We start from the raw sequence: 21,143 nt of genomic DNA on the forward strand, positions 1-21,143 counted from the left end.
AGTATGATATCCTTCATGGCAAATGAAAAAAATTATGGAGCCCCAAGTAATATTGCTAATTGAAAAGGAAAACAAGAGTTTCATAAAAAATAAAATAAAATAAAAATAAAAGTTACTGTATTACTTACAGTTAACACTTGAATAGCATGGGTTTGTCCACTCGGGTTCACTTACATATGGGTATATATATATATATATATATATATATATATACACACATATATATATATATATATAATCACAATCCAGTATTATAAGTGTATTTTCTTTTCCTTATGATTTTCTTCATAACATTTTCCTTCTCTAGCTTACTTTATTGTTAGAATACAATATATAATACATTAACATACAAAATAAGTGTTAGTCTACTGTCTATGTTATCAGTAAGGTTCCTGGCCAACACTAGGCTATTGGCAGTTACATTTGTGGGGGGGAGTCAAAAGTCAGACATGGATTTTCAACTGCATGGAGGGGGTTGGCACCATTAATCCTTGGGTTGGTCTAAGGTCAACCATAGTTAATCCACACCTTCATTCCTATTCAGTGTGGCTTTGATACTCATTTAAATCCACTGCTGAGTGAAGTAAGTCAGTCAGAGAAGGACAAACATTATATGTTCTCATTCATTTGGGGAATATAAATAATAGTGAAAGGGAAAATAAGGGAAGGGAGAAGAAATGTGTGGGAAATATCAGAAAGGGAGACAGAACGTAAAGACTGCTAACTCTGGGAAACGAACTAGGGGTGGTAGAAGGGGAGGAGGGCGGGGGGTGGGAGTGAATGGGTGACGGGCACTGGGTGTTATTCTGTATGTTAGTAAATTGAACACCAATAAAAAAATAAATTAAAAAAAAAATAAATAAATCCACTTCCAATTACACAATAATGAACAGGTTAGTGACTCTTTTCTGCAAAAATGAACAAGAAACAAGCTCTGTACATGGCTGGAAAAATTATCAGTAACTATTTCAGTACTTTATTTTAGGAAATTACCAAAGGAACAAAACAAATGGAAAAGTGCTTACTCTTTAAAAAGAACTAGAGCTCTGAATGTGGACAGAAGTGGCTCTGTCCCTTTGCCTGGGAATGCTCATTTCTGTCCCCAACTCAGCCCATCTGTCACCAACATAAGGATGGCAGCAAAAACTATCAGGTATTGCCAGGAAAAAAATGGACTTCAGTTGGGGTGTGCATTGGAGCAAGATTCTTCAGTGTTTCCAGCTATGTAAACACAAAATATTAAAATATTTGACAGAATAAGGGAAAAAACCTTTCACACATAATGGAACATTTTAGTGAATAGATCAAAGAAACTCAATCAAATCTGTTCAAGAGGAACACAGTGAGATTCAGAATTACACACAGTATACTTAAAATGATCAAAGACAAAGAGAAAATATTGAAAGCAGTAAGAAAAAAATAGGACTCCTTTTTTTAAGGGAAACTAATCAATTGGCTAACTTTTCATCAGAACTGCTGGAAACCACAGAACAGGGACAGGTTTAAGGTGCTGAAGGGAAAAATAAAAGTCAATGAAGAGTTTTATAACCACAAAAGTACCCTCAGAAATAAAGGAAAAGTAAAACTAATCCCTCATAAGCAAAAATGAAGAGAAGCTATTACTGGCAGATATGCTTACAAGAATCCCAAAAGGAAATCCTTCAGACTCAAGGAAATGTCATAAGGAGCTAACTCTAATGCACAAGAAGGAAAGAAGCACTCAAAAATAACAAAGAAACAATAAAGAAGAGAGAAACAGGATGCTTGCTTCACCTTATATAAAGTTGAAGTCTGGGATCCCTGGGTGGCGCAGCGGTTTGGTGCCTGCCTTTGGCCCAGGGCGCGATCCTGGAGACCCGGGATCGAATCCCACATCGGGCTCCCGGTGCATGGAGCCTGCTTCTCCCTCTGCCTGTGTCTCTGCCTCTCTCTCTCTCTCTCTCTGTGACTATCATAAATAAATAAAAATTAAAAAAAATTTTTTTAAATAAAAATAAAGTTGAAGTCCAAGAAAGACCAAACTATTGTGATAGATGTCAAAACAATAGTTTCCTTAGTTGGGTGAGTGGGGAGTCCTTTCCACTGGGATGAAAGAAGCATCTGGAGAATTAGAAATACCTTATATTTTGATCTGGACAGTGAATTTATGTAAACCTTACTCAGTTGCACAATTAAGATTTCTGCCCTTTACTTCTCATTTGTTTCAGCACAATTTAAAAAAATAGAACAAATTTAGACTCTTAAATAAACATGAACAAAGATTAAGATTCACCAAATATTTATGGAACTTAACCTTATTAAGATGTATAAATATGACTGGGAAAGTTCTAGAGAAGTAGAAAAAGAAGGAAAAGAAGGAAACATTTAACTCTGTGTGATTATTCTATAGGCAGCATAGATTTTAGCTCTCTCAGTTTTCTTTCAAACACAGACATTTTATATTTCTTTGCTCACAAGAGAGCCCCCCACACTCCCATTGGCTCTTCCACAGGAGCTCCACCCACCAGGGATTTGCATATTTTTCCCTAAGGTGGGACTAAGATACAAAGTCTCAGATAAAACCTTTGCATCTGAGATAAAAGACCAGCTCTGATCTTGATTAGGACTCATCAGATAAACTTCTCAAAATGAAATTTCCTTCTCTGCTTCTGGGGCTGTTGATGCTCTGGATCCCAGGTAAGGACAGAGGGATGATGAGAAAGGAGAATGAGTCGGGGAGAGTGAGCTCTTCGGACACCACTGCTCTCCATTTTGTTTGAGTGTTAGAGGCCTATGTCTTACCTTCTGGGAAGGGGCGTGTGATGTTTAGATCTAGGAGTGTAAGAAATATTTGAAAGGGAATAAAGATCTATGTTCTGGTCGAGAAAAGGGGATGAGGTAGGTGACTTTTAGACACCCCCTTTTATGTTGCAAATCTTAGGTTCTTTTTTGAAATCGGATATTTGGAGATATTAATAAAAATAAAAAAATGGGGCACCTGGGTGGCTCAGTTGGTTAACCCTCTGTCTTCAGTTCAGGTCATGATCCCAGGGTCCTGGAACGGAGCTCCATATGAGGCTCCCTGCTCGTTAGGGAGTCTGCTTCTCCCTCTCCCTTTGCTCCGTGTCCCCCACTCATGCTCTCTAATAAATAAATAAAACCTTTTTTAAAAAGTCATAAAAAGTGATTTAGCCTGGAATAATTACCAAAGTAAAATTTTGAAAATGGCTAATAATGTTTGCATATAATTTTACATTTCTCCCATTACTTTAGGATCCACTGGGGAGGCCGTGATGACGCAGACCCCACTGTCCCTGGCCGTCACCCCTGGAGAGCTGGCCACTATCTCCTGCAGGGCCAGTCAGAGTCTCCTGCGCAGTGATGGAAAATCCTATTTGAATTGGTACCTGCAGAAGCCAGGCCAGACTCCTCGGCCGCTGATTTATGAGGCTTCCAAGCGTTTCTCTGGGGTCTCAGACAGGTTCAGTGGCAGCGGGTCAGGGACAGATTTCACCCTTAAAATCAGCAGGGTGGAGGCTGAGGATGTTGGAGTTTATTACTGCCAGCAAAGTCTACATTTTCCTCCCACAGTGTTTCAGCTCCCAACACAAACCTCTTGGGTGTCATGGCCCAGCTGCCCACATGTGTTGTTTGTCTGGGGAGCAGGCATAGCAGAGTCTCTCAGTGTAAAAGGAAGATATTGGGGAGATTAAGGGGATAGGTTGCAGCTGCAGGCTCTGGGCCATGAAGGCTCGCTGCACCCCAAACCCTGCACATGAAGGCCAGGCAGTGGCATAACCTTACTTGGCAGAAGTAGCTGGGGTACAGAAGGATCAAAACACCCTCCAAGAAAGCAGCATGAGCAAAGGGGTAGGGGAATGAACACTCATCCTAATTCTCCCTGCCTTGCCTGCACTTGTCGAATAACTTTCATCAGCATGACAATAGTCAACTGAGGCACACTGTTATACACCTCTTGGAATTTAGCAATTTGGTACATTTTTAAAGGGGATATATCAGGCAAATAAGAAATTAATATTTATCCACTTCCCTGTTTCTCCTTTTTAGTACTTATCTTCTCACTCCATGGACATGTTTGAGATGGCATCTAAACAAGCCGGTGTCAGGTGGTTGAACAGAGAAAAGGTAGTAAAAGTTTTGGATTTTGAGAATATAAATAGTCATTTGTAATATGGTAGCAGATATGATATCATGAAAGGTGACCAATGTGTGACTTTTGCAAATAATAAACATATTTAATGCTATAGATTCAATGTGATTAAATCATTGCTTCCTGCAACCCAATTTTGCAATCAAAATTTTGATATGCCACATTTTCTTTTGGTTTAAAATAGTATCTACTTTCTCTTTTCATTTCCTGTTTGACCCTAGTTTCACTTACTGGGTGTATCCTCAAGTAAGTACAGTTATTTAGGCAAGTTGACAAACTTCAATCACAGGTGCCCTGGAGCTCAGGAATCCACTTCAGTGATCAGCAGTTGGGGAAGCTCATTCTGCTAGATGGCTTGATCTCAGTACTCATGCAAGGACAAAGTCTCCCTTTTAATCAGAGAGAAACGCCAATTGGGCCTGTCAGGGAATAGGCCTCTGTGTGTCTCCAATGTTGTTCAAAACAGTGTGGGTTTGGACTATCTGCACTGATAAAGTCTATGGGTGAAAGTATAAGACTATCATATCACATTGTCACACCATCCATGAAATGTCTGACTCTTAGTTTTAGCTCAAGTCTGACCTCAAGGTCATGATCTCAGAATCATGAGCTCAAGCCCCTCCATTCTGCTCTCTCTGTCTCTCCTTCTCTATCAAATAAATAAACCTTAACAAAAAGAGTATCACATTCTCCACTCACAAAATCTGATTGCAGGAGAATAGATCAAACAGTCTTACCAACTGTCTTCCCACATAAATCGCACACTAGCTTCCCATTTTACTGACCCCAAACTAACATCCTCTGACAACTGAGACATATCTACAATAAAATTACCACTTGCATCAGTCCTTCTTCATTCAGTTGATGATGGTCAAGTATAGAGATTCAGAGAGACTACTCTGTTCCCCAAATAGATGCCTTGTATCCCTTTACCAAATCTTATTATTTGTATTGACTTGTGGGCAGTTTTGTGGACCAGACCATAGCATGGTTCATTATCATTCAGGAAACAGAGATTCTTTTTTTCAAATTAGTAATATTATGGCTTCTGTATACAGGTAGAAAAGAAAATTTCAAAGCCTTTTTGTAACCAAGAAAGAATTTTTATAAGATTTAACATTCTCAAAAGTACTAATTTGAAAAGCTATTATGCACTTCTATGTTTATTGTAGCATGATTTATAATAGCCAAGATACAAAAGCTCCTAAGTGTCCATCAATAGATGAATGCATAAGGAAAATGTGGAGTATATACAATAGAATGTTAATCAGCCATAAAAAAGAATCAGATTTTACCATTTGTGACAACATCGATGGACCTAGAAGATAATGTGGTAACAGAAATAAGTCAGATGAAAACAGATACCATATGATTTTACGTGTACTTAGAATCTAAAAAAAAAAAAAAAAGATACATGGACAAACCAAAAAGATTTGTGTAGAACTTAGAGTCACATTAATAAAGCTGCTTCCTTGAGAGGTAGTGAAAAGTTGACAAAGCAAAGAAGTTTAACTGCTGTAGGGAAACCCCCAGACTTATTATAGGAAACAAGAATCAGAGTTAGACAACGTAACTGAAGAGTTGGACAACACCACCTCTGTCTTCAGGGAAATGATATCTGTGCTGTGAGTGTCAGAACCTGAGTCCTGCTTAACTGTGCAGTTGTGGTTGTCCCTCCACCTACATAGCTGGGCCCAGCTCAGTGTTATTCCTTACTAATCCTTACAAAGAATGAAGCATCTTCAGGGCCTTCAAGAAAGATGTATAACAAGTACAGGAAAGATGTGTCTAGAAGGTAGATTTCTTCTCATTGGAATTCCTCATCCAACCTGACCTAATCATGCAACAAAGAAGTGGTCTAGGCACATTGCCAGTAGATGGAAAGAAATGGAACCACAGGATTATAATTTCTTTTCAACAGGCTTGCACCAAACAGCATCTTGCTGAGTCTAGGTGATACATGAGACAGGAGGACACAGGAATTCGATTCTATGTGCCCGGGAGAGAAATTCTTCCTTTAGGCTAAGCACATGGCATCTTCTGACATGACCACCTGGGATGGGTTGCTCAAGAGGAAAGAAGAGGTGAATGGTTTCTGCAGCTGGAAGCCCAGATACCCCACCCCAGCTGCTGTATATGTTCCTCCTAGTCCACTGTTGTTCAGAGCCCATATCAATGTCTGGATCAGTGCTCTGGAGATCTGCCTCAGATAGAAGACAGAATGAAACATGGAAGCCTCAGCTCAGCTTCTCTGTCTCCTGTTACTCTAGCTCCCAGATGAGAGGAACATGGGTTGATTCTGCATGTCAGTGAAAACATTGCCCATGTTGTTGGGTCCCATGCTTTCTTGCTCAGTCAGCACAATGATTAAAGCTCAGTATAGACCAGCCATCCTAGTTCTGCCAGGAAAACAACAGTTAAGATCTAGATTACATGGATAACTTTTGTGTTCATTTCCAAATATTACTGACTTTCTGACTGGCCCTGCAAGAGATGGTGGCCCTCTCTCTGAGAGACATGATCAAGGAGGCTAGAGACCAAAAAACAAACAAACAAACGAAAGCTAACAGGGCAACTGGAAACCTACACCAAATATTTCCATTCCAGCCACCAAGAGCCAGAGACACCGAAAACATCATGGCCACAGTGAGTTTGCTCAACATTTCTCTGTGTGCCTCCCTCTCTCGCCTGGAGCCTGGAGCAGCAGGAGCCACAGCAGAGGAGCTCTGGACCCCATCTTGGAGAGCTGGACTAGAGGCTGCTCCTCAGGGGCCCTGACAAACTGCCTTTAAGGATGCTGAGAGTACCCTAGAGCTTTGTCTAATGACACAACATGCAAATCAGCTTAGAAGAGCTTAAGATTATGCTCACAGGAGACACTTGCTCTCAGAACACCCTGTGGGACTTGGGGTCACCAGATATTTCTAAGTGTAGCTCAAGCATGTCCCAAGGGATGTGGGGACCAGTTTCTTGAATCTGCCTTCTAGTCTATCTGAGATGCTATGTAGGAGAGTGCCCTGGGGCCTTCCTACTGTTAGGATATAGGTTATTTCAAGAACATTCTTAGTCCCTAGAATTGGAATTTCATACATTACCACAATAATGTATTTCTAGTTGTGATTATTGTCAGGAAGAGAAAGCCGTGGGATGGGAAAAGAGTGAAACAGGCTGGCCTGGTTCAGATGAGGAGGGTAAGTCGACCCCACTGAGTAGATGGCCTTTAAACCAAGTCCTTAAATGTCCTCAGGACCTAGAAAGGGTGAGAGGAGTGAGCATGGAACCTTGGTGAAGGCTGGGAACTGACACTAATCACTGAACTTGCCTTGGTGTGAGTAAGACCAGACTTCATCTGCTCAGCACTGAAAACCACTGTTGTGACCCCCTGAAGCCCTCCCAGGTAGGGGGGTCTCCCCTGGCTTCCATTCACAACGAACATGCAGTATCTAACTTCCTACCATTACAACTTTGTCACTGAAAGCTTAAACCAAGGAAACTCTTGCTCTTCTACAGCAAGGGATCACATCCTGAAGACACTGGGAAGAGTGATAGAATTGATATTATTCTACCTATGAAGGGAAAAGAATGAAATTTATCTGAAAATATTTCTTAGAGATTAAAAAGATACAAGAAATTGAGAATAAACTGGTGAGGTATTCTATCCCATATAATCAAGAGCAAATATGAGTAACAGTCTTTTAGAATTTATAAATTTTGTAGTCCAGGAAAATTGCTGTTTGGGTTAGATTGAAAAGACTTAATGGATCTATTGCCATATCCTTTTATTTTATCTTTTTTTCTTCACTCAACATCAGTCAAAGATAATTTCTTTGCTGAGAAAATGAAATCTTTGGTGGGATCTCTGCATAGAGAAAACTGTCACCAACTCTGACAAAAACAAAAAGAGCAACTGACCACTTAACTTTGAAACTAATAGCAGCCAGGACTTGGTTCAGGATACCTGTCAACCACCTTCCAAACCAGGGTCCCACCCCAGGTGTGGACAGAGAATTGGAAGTCCTACACTGCCTACACTCTAGCCATCAACAATGGGCTGGCTAGCTATGTTATTCTCTAGTGCTCTCTAGAGCACTCCCAACTCCCCACACTATCGTATCCCTGAACACAGTTCCCAGGCCACCTGGGCAGGGAGGTTCTTTTGTGACAATTGCTCTACTTTTCCATTGTGTCTACACTTAAGGGAGCAACATTAGCTTACTTGGTGAAAGTTGCTTACAATGTAAAGGAAGTTCACACATCTAAGCTTGCTGTTTGCCAGTGAGAAAAGCCATAGCCCCTGGTGCCCACACACAGCATTAGTTACAACATGAAGGACTGAGTAGGGGCAGCGCAGTGCTTCACTCAAAGTACTGGGTCTGCCCCTTTCACTCTAACTCAGGAAGATAGCTGCTCTAGTGTTTGGAAGATGCAATAATGCACGACAATGCACACTTTAGTTAATGTTTGTGAAATAATGTGCAATCCTAGCAAGGATACCTACTCATCTAGAATCTATTGCCCCATGTAGATTACTTCATAATGGAAAACCAAATTTTAAATATTATGTAACATGCTGTCAGTACAAGTAGCAGGGCTAGAGAGAGGGTGGATTTCAGAGTTGACTGAGTCATTGAATTAAAGTAAGATCAAACAGTTTCCACATCAGCTCTTCTGTCCTCATTCTGTCAATAATGTGCTCCTTCATGATGGGAGAGTAGCTGACAGGCCACTTTCTGTACAACCAGCAGGAGAAAAATGCTATTTTCACTGAAGCATCAAATACAATTTTTGAGTCTTTTATTGATGTCTTATTGAACAACCCAGAACAATAATTGCACACATTGCTTCTCTTTAGTCAGTACATTGGGATTATGCCAGCTTGTCATGAACCCCAAGAAAGGGTAAAAATTGAAGGTCTAAGATACTGAGATGTTTAAGGATGAAGCTGTGTAATGCTTGATAAGCATTCAATTCACCTTCCATATTCATGGATGGGTTGAGATCCATGTAATGAGAATAGGTAAGTCTACATAGCAGAGCCTAGGTAGTTGAGGGAAAGATACATTCCAAATAGTCTAGAAGAATATGAAAGTATTTTCATAGTACAGAAACAGGCCTTATAGCGATATCTCAGAGGTCCTGTAAACTAACTCCAGGCTTACTGACAGAGAGAACGAGGAAGTCACCTCCATTGTGAGGTCTATGCAGCTTCTGTAAAACTCACAAATTCCTGCCCCTTATCAAAACCTCAAATGTTTTTGCAAGCCTTCAGCTGGGATCCAGTGAGATATTATTTTTCCAGTTACATTTTGTCTTTTTAATAGCCTCTAGCAAGAATAGAGAGGAGAAGATGAATGAAGTGCAGTCTTAAGAACACTGCTGAGTAATCATGTCTTGAGTTGGGCAGTTATGCAGGTGACAAGGGGGTTACAGGGTATGCTGAAGTGTCATATTACAAGAGAACATTCTGTTGTGAGGCACACTGGTCCCTTTTCCACAGGATGCAGCTGAAACCATGATCAGGTCAGTAGTATAAATCCATCTGTATGGACAATTCAGATTCAGGTGATACAATGTATCTTGAATGTGTAGACAAGTTGGGTCGGTTGAAAGTCACTACAGTCTTCACAGAATGACCTCCTTGCACGAGAGACATAGAAGAGGCTAATCTACTCAATCTTCCCTTGAAACTCATACATTCTTCCATGATTAAGCCAGAAGGCCTGGCTCCTCACACAGCTTAGGGAGATACAGGGCCAAATGGGGAGGAAGCAGCTGGTGCAGCAAAGCCACCCTGACCTGCGGCCCTGGGGAGGAGGTTTGTGTGCGAGATTGAAACATTGTGGGAGGAGAACTATAATGCTGCTGACAGTAATAATCCCCCACATCTTCAGCCTGGAGGTTGTTGATGGTGAGGGTGAAATCTGTCCCAGATCCACTGCTGCTGAATCGGGCAGGGACCCCAGATGCCCAGCTGGAGGCTAAGTAGATGAGCAGCTTAGGACGCTCTCCTGGTTTCTGCTGGTACCAGGCTAAGTAGTTCTTCTGGTTGAAGCTGTACAGAAGACTCTGGCTGGACTTGCAGTTGATGGAGACGCTCTCTCCTGCAGACCCAGCCAGAGAGCCTGGAGACTGGGTCATCACGATTTCCCCAGACACACCTGCAATCACCAAAGGACAGTGCCCATAGATGGCATCATTAATATACTAAAATATGTATCTAAAAATGTAGGTTTTCTTATTTCTCATAAGTAATCAGACTGTTTTAATGAAATGTTTTATTCATATTGCATGGTAAAGTCATTTGCCAATTTTATAAAGATCTTTCTCCTCTCAGCCTCTCACCTGAGACACAGAGCACCAGGAAGAGGACTTGGGGCTGTGGCACCATCTTGCTGCTGGTCACTTGAAGTAGTATAAGCTGGCCAACATATAGTTGGTCCTATATAACAGAATATATAAGTATGCAGATGATTCATATTCTATGGAATCCAATCTTATTTTTAAATCATTTGTGATAAAAGACGTCCAATTATAATTTTGCTTTTTGCATTCTTTGAATTATACCAGCTTAACTATATGTTGGCCAGCTTATACTACTTATACCTGATGCACCCAGGCCCCATCCCCAGGAAACCCTATTAATAGAGCTCTGAGCAGCCAGCCTAGGACCCAAGAAGCAGCCTATGCAAAACAACAGAGAGTATGAAAGTATCTGCTTGGTGAGTTGTGAAGCAGAGAATGGAAAGAAAAGAGACAAAATATCACCACCTCAGAAAATGGGATTTTATGCTACAAGAGGCCAACCCCCCAAAAAGAGGCCCAGAAATCAACTTAAACCTATGATTCTCAATAATATTTAGCAAAATCCCCAAATGTAAACTCTTGCTAGTACCAACTGTTCTATTTCAAACTAGCAGAAGTCATCATGAAAGCATAAATTACTTTCGTAGTAAAATATATGTGCTTATGAGTATATCATTTCAGAACCTAATTGAAACAATATAAGTATGGCATCCGTGCATGGAATATACTCATGTTGCCAGACAGAATGAGCATATAGTGCACACATTGACATCTTTATCTTAGACTCTCTTCTGAATTTTAAATACGTATTTGAAGTTGTTCTTGGACAACGTAAAGGCGCCTCCATACATCCAAAGCAGACCTATGGTAGTTCCCTCTGCAACAAACACTATCTCAGAAAATGTGTCACCAAATCACCCTTGTCTCTGCTCTTCAGGTTAACCAGTGTCTGAAACAACATCTCAGATCCTCCTCGTCCTCTTTCACTGACTGACCTGGGGGTGTCACACCGCTCCCCCTCAGGGCAGTAGGTGAAATGGCTTCAGCTCCCAGCTCTGTAGAACAGGTCTTCATTTATTCTGACTCCGAGTCCACAATACTTCCAGAATTCTAAAGAAGAGCATCATGAACTCTCTGGGCATAAAGCATTTAAAACAAATCAAATAGGGGCACCTGGGTGGCTCAGCTGATTAAGTGCCTGACTCCTTTTTAAAAGATTTTATTTATTTATTCATGCCAGACACAGAGAGGCAGAGACAGAAGCAGGCTCCCGAGGAGGAGCCTGATGTGGGACTCCATCTTGGACCCGGGGATCATGCCCTGAGCCAAAGGCAGATACTCAACCGCTGAGCTACCCAGGCGTCCCAAGTGCCTAACTCTTTTGATTTTGGCTCAGGTCATGTGCCTGGGGTTGGAAGCTTGAGTCCTGTGTCAGGCTCCATCCTGGACTCAGAGTCTGCTTCAAATTCTCTCTCTCTCTCCTTCTCCCTCTGCCCCTTCCCCTTATTTTTTCTCAAAATAATAATAATAATAATAATAATAATAATAATAATAATATCGAACAGAACGTCCAACCTCATAACACTTTCCTTTCAATGGGAGGGACAGGTAAGAAAGAAACCAATACTTCTTTGCTGCTGCCACTTCCACCCCCTGAGGTCCCTGCCCCAAGCAGTGTCATCACTCAGCGTGAGTAGAGCAGTAGATGTCCAGGTCTGTTTAGTGTATCCTTATCTTTAGCATGAATAGACAGAGGAAGAGAGAACATGTATGTGCAGGTTAACACTTTTGTTCTGGAAAAATAAAATCAATGGTAGTTTCATATATTGTGAAGTATCCAAATCCTCTCTTGATTGCAGAGAGTAATCTTGCAATTCATCATTTCCCTGCACCATGAAACTACTCAAAACACAGGTCAGTGACAAAAGTCAATACTCTAACACTATATATAAAGAGGAACTGAACCTGGTTTTATCAGAGCACTTTTGTATGTTTGATATTTTTTTCTAGAGAAGAGAACCATCTTTCATTTTACCTTTTTCCATTTTTTCTCCAAAAAAATGAAGTTTATCTCAATAGAGGAGGTAAGCACTGATTCTTCATATGCTCCTGATTTTAGCTACTTGTCCTTGAAGCACTTACCATTTCCTCCTGTAATCTTTAAATTAGAGTATCCAGTATGGATGGAAGAGAGGACATTTGTATTAACTCCAAACTATCCTCTTTCTCCTTCCAAAGCTCTCAGTTACATTTGGTCGACTTGGTTTGAGTAGTCTGATTCCAGCTTAATTCCAGGGATGAAATGCAGGACACTGTATTCTCCTTTCAGCAAATCCCTTCCTTGACTACAGTGGCCCTTAGAAATCTGTCAAGAATGGTCATCACTGAAGCTTGACCACATGGAGAGGATGTCAGAATTCCTGATAGAATGTGAGGGATGAATACTATATACAAGATACACATAACACCAGGATCTGTTGGCATCCATAGTAAAGCTTCCCTTAACATGAAGCTGGCACAATGGAAGCCAAAGTGGAAAGGTAGAAGAAACTGGATTTAAAGTATTGTAAATACATGACAAGATCAAACCTTTCCTTTAAACCTTCCACTCTGGACTTTTCATTAGCTTAAGCAACGAGATTCCCTTTACTACTTAATGCAATTTGAGTTAGGTTTCTGGTAATTGCAGCTGAAAATTTGCCAAAAGATTTTGTACTCTTAACCAACCTAATAAGGTAATGAAATTGAAAATACCTCCATTTTATTTTTGCCTACACAATCTCATCTCAGAAAATACAAAAGAACCATTGTTAAAAATGGTCTGTTCCTAACCTGGATAACCATGAAAAATGCAAGCCAATATGGTAGTATCAACTTTTTCCCAAAGAAAATTTCACTATTTTCTTAAGATTGTCAAAAGCATTTTTTAATTTTCAGCCATTAATAGTCCTTTACTCAAAGTATAAATTCAATGATTTTTACCTTCATTACAATCCTGAGAGAGAATATGGTCTTCTTCAAGAATGCAGAAAATGGAAAGGATGACTAGACACATACACATGCATACACACACAAACATATCCACACGTTGTAATAAAAATATTTGTAGTCACTTGATAGCAGTAATGGTTTATATATTTGAACTAGCTGTATATGTTCACATGCATTCCACAAACTTTTCTTAATCATTAATTATACCATCTTTAAATCAGTAATCAAAAAATCTCCAAACAAACAAAATCCAGGACCAGACAGATTCATCAAATATTCAGAGATTTAATATTTACTTTTCTCAAACTTCCAAGAAATTGAAGAGGAAAATACTTCCAAACTGATTTTATGAGGCCAGAATTACCCTGATACCGACAAGGCTACCACAAGAGGAGAAATTACAGGCTGATATCCCTGATGAACACAGATGCAAAAGCCCTCAAGAAAATATTAGCAAGGGAATCCCTGGATGGCTCAACGGTTTAGCGCCTGCCTTCAGCCCAGGGTGTGATCCTGGAGACCCAGGATCAAGTCCCACATCATGGAGCCTGCTTCTCCCTCTGCCTGTGTCTCTGCCATTCTCTCTCTCTCTCTCTATGTCTCTCATGCATAAATAAATATAATTTTTTTAAAAAGAAAATATTTGCAAACCAAATTCAACAATACATTAAAAGGATATACACCATGATCAAGTAGGATTTATTTCAGAGATGCAAGGATGGTTCAACATCCACAAATCAGTCAATGTAACATATCACATTAACAAACATAGGATTGTTTCAACAGATGCAGAAAACGCATTTGATAAAATGTTTATTATCAATAAGACAAGAAATAACAAAGAGAAAATGTGGAAAAAGAGAAACCCTCAGGCATTATTGGTGGGAATGTAAATTGGTGCAGCCACTATGGAAAACAGTATGGAGCTTCCTTAAAAAATTAAAAATAGAACTACCATATTATCCAGCTATTCATTTCTGGGTATTCATCCAAAGAAAACAAAAACATTAATTTGAAAAGACACATGCACCACTGTGTCCATTGCAGTATTATTTAAAACAGCCATGATATGGAAACAACCTATGTGTCCACTGATGGATAAATGGATTAAGAAGATGTGACGTATACATATATACACACAATGAAATACTACTCAGCCATGAAAGACAAAGAAATCTTGCCATCTGTGACAACACAGATGAAACTTAAAGGTAATATGCTAAGTAAAATAAGTAAGTCAGAGAAAGATATTACTGTATAGTATTACTTACCTGTGGAATCTAATAAAGCCCCGTATATAGAAACAGAGAGTATATTTGTGGTTGCCAAGGGCTAGGTGGTGAGATAAACAGGGAAGATATTGATCAAAGGGTACAAACTTCCATATATAAAATAAAGAATTCCTTATGGTCTTGTATACAACATGGTGACTATAGTTGACAGTATTGTATTGTACTTGAAGGTTACTAAGAGAATAGACCTTAAACATTCTCACCACAAAAAATAAATAAATAAAACAAAAAGAATAATTATATGAAGTGATGGTTGCATTAACTATCCTTATTGTGGTAATCATTTCACAATATAAACATAGATCAAATTTTCACTTTGTGTAAAATGTAAATTTACACAATGTTATGTGTCAATTATATCCAGGAAAAAAATGTTGCATAATTTTCTTCTGGCCTTCCTGGTTTCTAAATATAAATCCTCTGTTCTTCAAGTTGTTTTCTACTATGGGTAAGTGTGATTTCTCTCCTTTGGGCTTTGATATTTTTTCTTTTTCTTTAGTGCTCAGAACTTTAATTTTGATATGTCTTGACATAGATTTCTTCAGGTTCATCCTGTTGGGGGTTTGCTAAATATGAAAATTTTTCAGCAATTGCTTGTTCAAAATAATTTTCATCTCCACTCTTTCCAGGATTCCAATGGCACAAATGTTAGATCTTTTGTTTGGTCCCTTGTATCCCAGATATTTTGTTCTGTTTCTCTCTCTCTCTCTCTCTCTCTCTCTCTCTCTCTCTCTCCCTCTCTCCCTCTCTCCCTCTTTCTCTCTCTCTTAAGCTCAGTTTATCTTTTTTATATTGGGCAATTTCTTGTCTCTGATCTTTCCTCCTATATCCTCCCAGTCTCCTCCTTATAGACCCATACTAGTTAGCCATCCAGTAGTGCATATATGTCCTTACTTTAGGCCACTTCCCCAGCTACATTAAGTCGACGACCATTCACACTCTTTGAGTATCTACCAACCAAACATCTTATTTCAGAGCCCTCCATTATGGCTATATTATGGGAGCTGTCCACTTCTACTTACACCAACATTCGATGTAAGCCTGGACAAAGCCTGGAGTTCTTTCTCTGTCGATCCCGGGTCTCCAGGATCGCGCCCTGGGCCAGAGGCAGGCGCCAAACTGCTGTGCCACCCAGGGATCCCGGGAAGCCATGTGTCTTTAATTAGATATGGTACAAAACAAAGACAGGAAAATTATTACAATACGTAAGAAGTTTTTATTATATGCATAGTCCCATAGAAATAGAACACACAGCATGCCACATGGCAACACAGGACAGCACCAAGGTAAGAAGAGTAGACAGAGAGAGGAACTGCTGGCCATGTGTTTTTTTTTTTTTTTAGGGGAGGGGGGTATCTCATAAGAAGTAATAGGGAAGCAAAGTAAACAAGCTGCTTTGGTGTAAGATTGGATAGTTTGAAAATATCAACTGGCTGCCGGCTATAGATGTGTCCTCTGTTTTCTGGTACCCGAGGGGATTAGGATAGGGGGAACTATCCCAGACTGCAAGTCTCATTGAAAGGAGGCAAGGGAGAATTTTGACTCAAGCTTGTCTGGCTTGCATATCAAAGGTGTGCTCTTGGGCGAGTCTTTTTACTGTCTCTAGGAAGTAGCTAACTTTGGGTGAGGCAGTCCCTTCGTGGCTGGAGCACCAAAAAATGCAGAAATAAGAAAATACATTAAATATAAATGCTCATGAAGCTGAAAATGGGAGTTCGTGCAGAGGGGTTAGGGCAAGAGTGGGAAGTACTGTGGAGGTCTGAAACTCCTGTCCCACAAATTAAGTGTGCCTACTGAATCTGCTTGGGTTCAATACTAAGGAAAGTACTATCTCCTTCCTGAAGTTGACTGCTGCTGAGCTCCATCCAATCTTAAAATGTGCTCTGTCTGACATTTTCAGTTTATGATGAGCTGCTCTATCACATGATTATCTAATGTGCCATGGACATGTCTACCAAGGCCTGTGCTATTCTGGAAACTACTTTTTGAGCAGTGAATAGGTTGTTTTTGGGAAAGGTCAAGTCTTGCTGTAGAACCCTGGAAGACTATGCTATGATTTTTTATCTGGGCTTGCCAGAGTGTCCACATGTGTTCCTCTCTTACACAGATGTGTGTGCCACCAAGTGATAGGGCCACTTGCCTCATGACCTAAACCTATTAGAGTCCCTCCTGGCTCTGTGCCCACTCGAAAGTAGTGATTTCAAAGTGAACTGATAAATGGAGTCATGTACTTTATCCAAGTGTGTCATGTTAACATCAGGTCTAATTAACATGATGTTATCGATAGAGCATGGATGCTTTGTGGGATGTTTATACTATGCATTGTGGCAAAGAGTAGAGAGTTAATGTGGCTCTTCACTGTAGATGAAAGCAAACTCATACAAACGATTTTAAAAGCATATTATGAACAGCTATACGCCAATAAATTAGGCAAACTAGAAGAAATGGATGCATTCCTGGAAAGCCACAAACTACCAAAACTGGAACAGGAAGAAATAGAAAACCTGAACAGGCCAAAACCAGGGAGGAAATTGAAACAGTCATCAAAAACCTCCCAAGACACAAAAGTCCAGGGCCAGATGGCTTTCCTGGGGAATTCTATCAAATGTTTAAAGAAGAAACCATACCTATTCTACTAAAGCTGTTTGGAAAGATAGAAAGAGATAAAGTACTTCTAAATTCATTCTATGAGGCCAGTATCACCTTAATTCCAAAACCAGACAAAGACCCCACCAAAAAGGAGAATTATAGACCAATATCCCTGATGAACATGGATGCAAAAATTCTCAACAAGATACTAGCCAATAGGATCCAACAATACGTGAAGAAAATTATTCACCATGACCAAGTAAGATTTATCCCCGGGACACAAGGCTGGTTCAACACTGGTAAAACAATCAATGTGATTCATCATAACAGCAAGAGAAAAAACAAGAATCATATGATCCTCTCAATAGATGCAGAGAAAGCATTTGACAAAATACAGCATCCATTCATGATCAAAACTCTTCAGAGTGTAGGGATAGAGGGAACACTCCTCAACATCTTAAAAGCCATCTACGAAAAGCCCACAGCAAATATCATTCTCAATGGGGAAGCACTGGGAGCCTTTCCCCTAAGATCAGGAACAAGACAGGGATGTCCACTCTCACCACTGCTATTCAACATAGTACTGGAAGTCCTAGCCTCAGCAATCAGACAACAAAAAGACATTAAAGGCATTCAAATTGGCAAAGAAGAAGTCAAACTCTCCCTCTTCGCCGATGACATGATACTCTACATAGAAAACCCAAAAGTCTCCACCCCAAGATTGCTAGAACTCATACAGCAATTTGGCAGCGTGGCAGGATACAAAATCAATGCCCAGAAGTCAGTGGCATTTCTATACACTAACAATGAGACTGAAGAAAGAGAAATTAAGGAGTCAATCCCATTTACAATTGCACCCAAAAGCAAAAGATACCTAGGAATAAACCTAACCAAAGAGGTAAAGGATCTATACCCTAAAAACTATAGAACACTTCTGAAAGAAATTGAAGACACCAAGAGATGGAAAAATATTCCATGTTCATGGATTGGCAGAATTAATATTGTGAAAATGTCAATGTTACCCAGGGCAATGTACACGTTTAATGCAATCCCTATCAAAATACCATGGACTTTCTTCAGAGAGTTAGAGCAAATTATTTTAAGATTTGTGTGGAATCAGAAAAGACCCCGAATAGCCAGGGGAATTTTAAAAAGGAATACCATAGCTGGGGGCATCACAATGCCAGATTTCAGGTTGTACTACAAAGCTGTGGTCATCAAGACAGTGTGGTACTGGCACAAAAACAGACACGAAGATCAATGGAACAGAATAGAGAATCCGGAAGTGGACCCTCAACTTCATGGTCAACTAATATTCGATAAAGGAGGAAAGACTATCCACTGGAAGGAAGACAGCCTCTTCAATAAATGGTGCTGGGAAAATTGGACATCCACATGCAGAAGAATGAGGCTAGACCACTTCCTTGCACCATACACAAAGATAAACTCAAAATGGATGAAAGATCTAAATGTGAGACAAGATTCCATCAAAATCCTAGAGGAGAACACAGGCCACACCCTTTTTGAACTCGGCCACAGTAACTTCTTGCAAGATACATCCACAAAGGCAAAAGAAACAAAAGCAAAAATGAACTATTGGGACTTCATCAAGATAAGAAGCTTTTGCACAGCAAAGGATACAGTCAACAAAACTAAAAGACAACCTACAGAATGGGAGAAGATATTTGCAAATGACGTATCAGATAAAGGGCTAGTATCCAAGATCTATAAAGAACTTATTAAACTCAACACCAAAGAAACAAACAATCCAATCATAATGGGCAAAAGACATGAACAGAAATCTCACAGAGGAAGACCTAGACATGGCCAACATGCACATGAGAAAATGCTCTGCATCACTTGCCATCAGGGAAATACAAATCAAAACCCCAATGAGATACCACCTCACACCAGTGAGAATGGGGCAAATTAACAAGGCAGGAAACCACAAATGTTGGAGAGGATGCGGAGAAAAGGGAACCCTCTTACACTGTTGGTGGGAATGTGAACTGGTGCAGCCACTCTGGAAAACTGTGTGGAGGTTCCTCAAAGAGTTAAAAATAGACCTGCCCTACGACCCAGCAATTGCACTGTTGGGGATTTACCCCAAAGATGCAGATGCAGGGGGGAGGAGCAAGATGGCGGAAGAGTAGGGTCTCCAAATCACCTGTCTCCACCAAATTACCTAGAAAACCTTCCAATCATCCTGAAAATCTATGAATTCGGCCTGAGAATTAAAGAGAGAACACCTGGAATGCAACAGTGAGAAGAGTTCGCGCTTCTATCAAGGTAGGAAGACGGGGAAAAAGAAGTAAAGAAACAAAGGCCTCCAAGGGGGAGGGGCCTGCGAGGAGCCGGGCTGAGGCCGGGGCGAGTGTCCCCAGGACAGGAGAGCCCCGTCCCGGAGGAGCAGGAGCTGCACCGACCTTCCCGGGCGGAAAGGGGCTCGCGGGGAGGTGGAACAGGACCCAGGAGGGCGGGGATGCCCTCGGGTTCCCCGGGACAGTAACAGAGCAACTGCGCGCCCAGGAGAGTGCGCCGAGCTCCCTAAGGGCTGCAGCGCGCACGGCGGGACCCCGCGGGACCCGGAGCAGCTCGGAGGGGCTCGGGCGGCGGCTCCGCGGAGGGGGTTGCGCGGCCCAGGAGCGCGAATCCACCAGCGCAGGCTCCGGAGCACAGGGCGCCGGGACACAGCCCAGGATCCCGCCTCCCCCCGGGACAGGCAGAGGCCGGGAGGGCCCAGGACAGCGAGGACGCTCCTGCCCCAGCTGAGCAGATCAGCGTCCCCGCCCCGGAGCCTCCAGGCCCTGCAGACGGAGTTCCTGCCGGAGCTGAATCCGGTTTCCAGAGCTGCCCCGCCACTGGGGCTGTTCCTCCTGCGGCCTCACAGGGTAAACAACCCCCACTGAGCCCTGCACCAGGCAGGGGCACAGCAGCTCCCGCAACTGCTAACACCTGAAAACCAGCACAACAGGCCCCTCCCCCAGAACACCAGCTAGACGGACAACTTCCAGGAGAAGCCAAGGGACTTAAAGTACACAGAATCAGAAGATACTCCCCGGTGGTTCTTTTTTGTTTTGTTTTGTTTTGCTTTGCTTTTTGATTTGTTTCCTTCCCCCACCCCCTTTTTTTTCTCCTTTCTTTTTCTTTCTCTTTTTCTTCTCTTCTTTTTTTTTTTCGTTTTTTTCTTCCCTTTTTTTCTCTCTTTTCTTTCCTTCTTTCTCTCCTCTCTTTTTCTCTTTTTCCCAATACAACTTGCTTTTGGCCACTCTGCACTGAGCAAAATGAATAGAAGGAAAACCTCACCTCAAAAGAAAGAATCAGAAACAGTCCTCTCTCCCACAGAGTTACAAAATCTGGATTACAATTCAATGTCAGAAAGCCAATTCAGAAGCACTATTATACAGCTACTGGTGGCTCTAGAAAAAAGTATAAAGGACTCAAGAGACTTCATGACTGCAGAATTTAGAGCTAATCAGGCAGAAATTAAAAATCAATTGAATGAGATGCAATCCAAACTAGAAGTCCTAACGACTAGGGTTAACGAGGTGGAAGAACGAGTGAGTGACATAGAAGACAAGTTGATAGCAAAGAGGGAAACTGAGGGAAAAAGAGACAAACAATTAAAAGACCATGAAGATAGATTAAGGGAAATAAACGACAGCCTGAGGAAGAAAAACCTACGTTTAATTGGGGTTCCCGAGGGCGCCGAAAGGGACAGAGGGCCAGAATATGTATTTGAACAAATCATAGCTGAAAACTTTCCTAATCTGGGAAGGGAAACAGGCATTCAGAGCCAGGAAATAGAGAGGTCTCCC

General features: G+C 41.1%; 2 gene segments (V, D, J or C); one reads left to right on the forward strand and one right to left on the reverse strand.

Moving 5' to 3' along the window:
- Positions 1-21,143, forward strand: part of LOC608379 — a 345,452-nt gene that overhangs the window by 14,043 nt on the left and 310,266 nt on the right.
- LOC483072 lies at positions 9,351-10,291 on the reverse strand. The segment is given in 1 exon segment: positions 9,351-10,291. A coding segment is annotated over 1 exon segment (432 nt).

The sequence above is a fragment of the Canis lupus genome, chromosome 17 (genome assembly GCF_011100685.1).
Source record: "Canis lupus familiaris isolate Mischka breed German Shepherd chromosome 17, alternate assembly UU_Cfam_GSD_1.0, whole genome shotgun sequence".
NCBI lineage: Eukaryota > Metazoa > Chordata > Mammalia > Carnivora > Canidae > Canis > Canis lupus.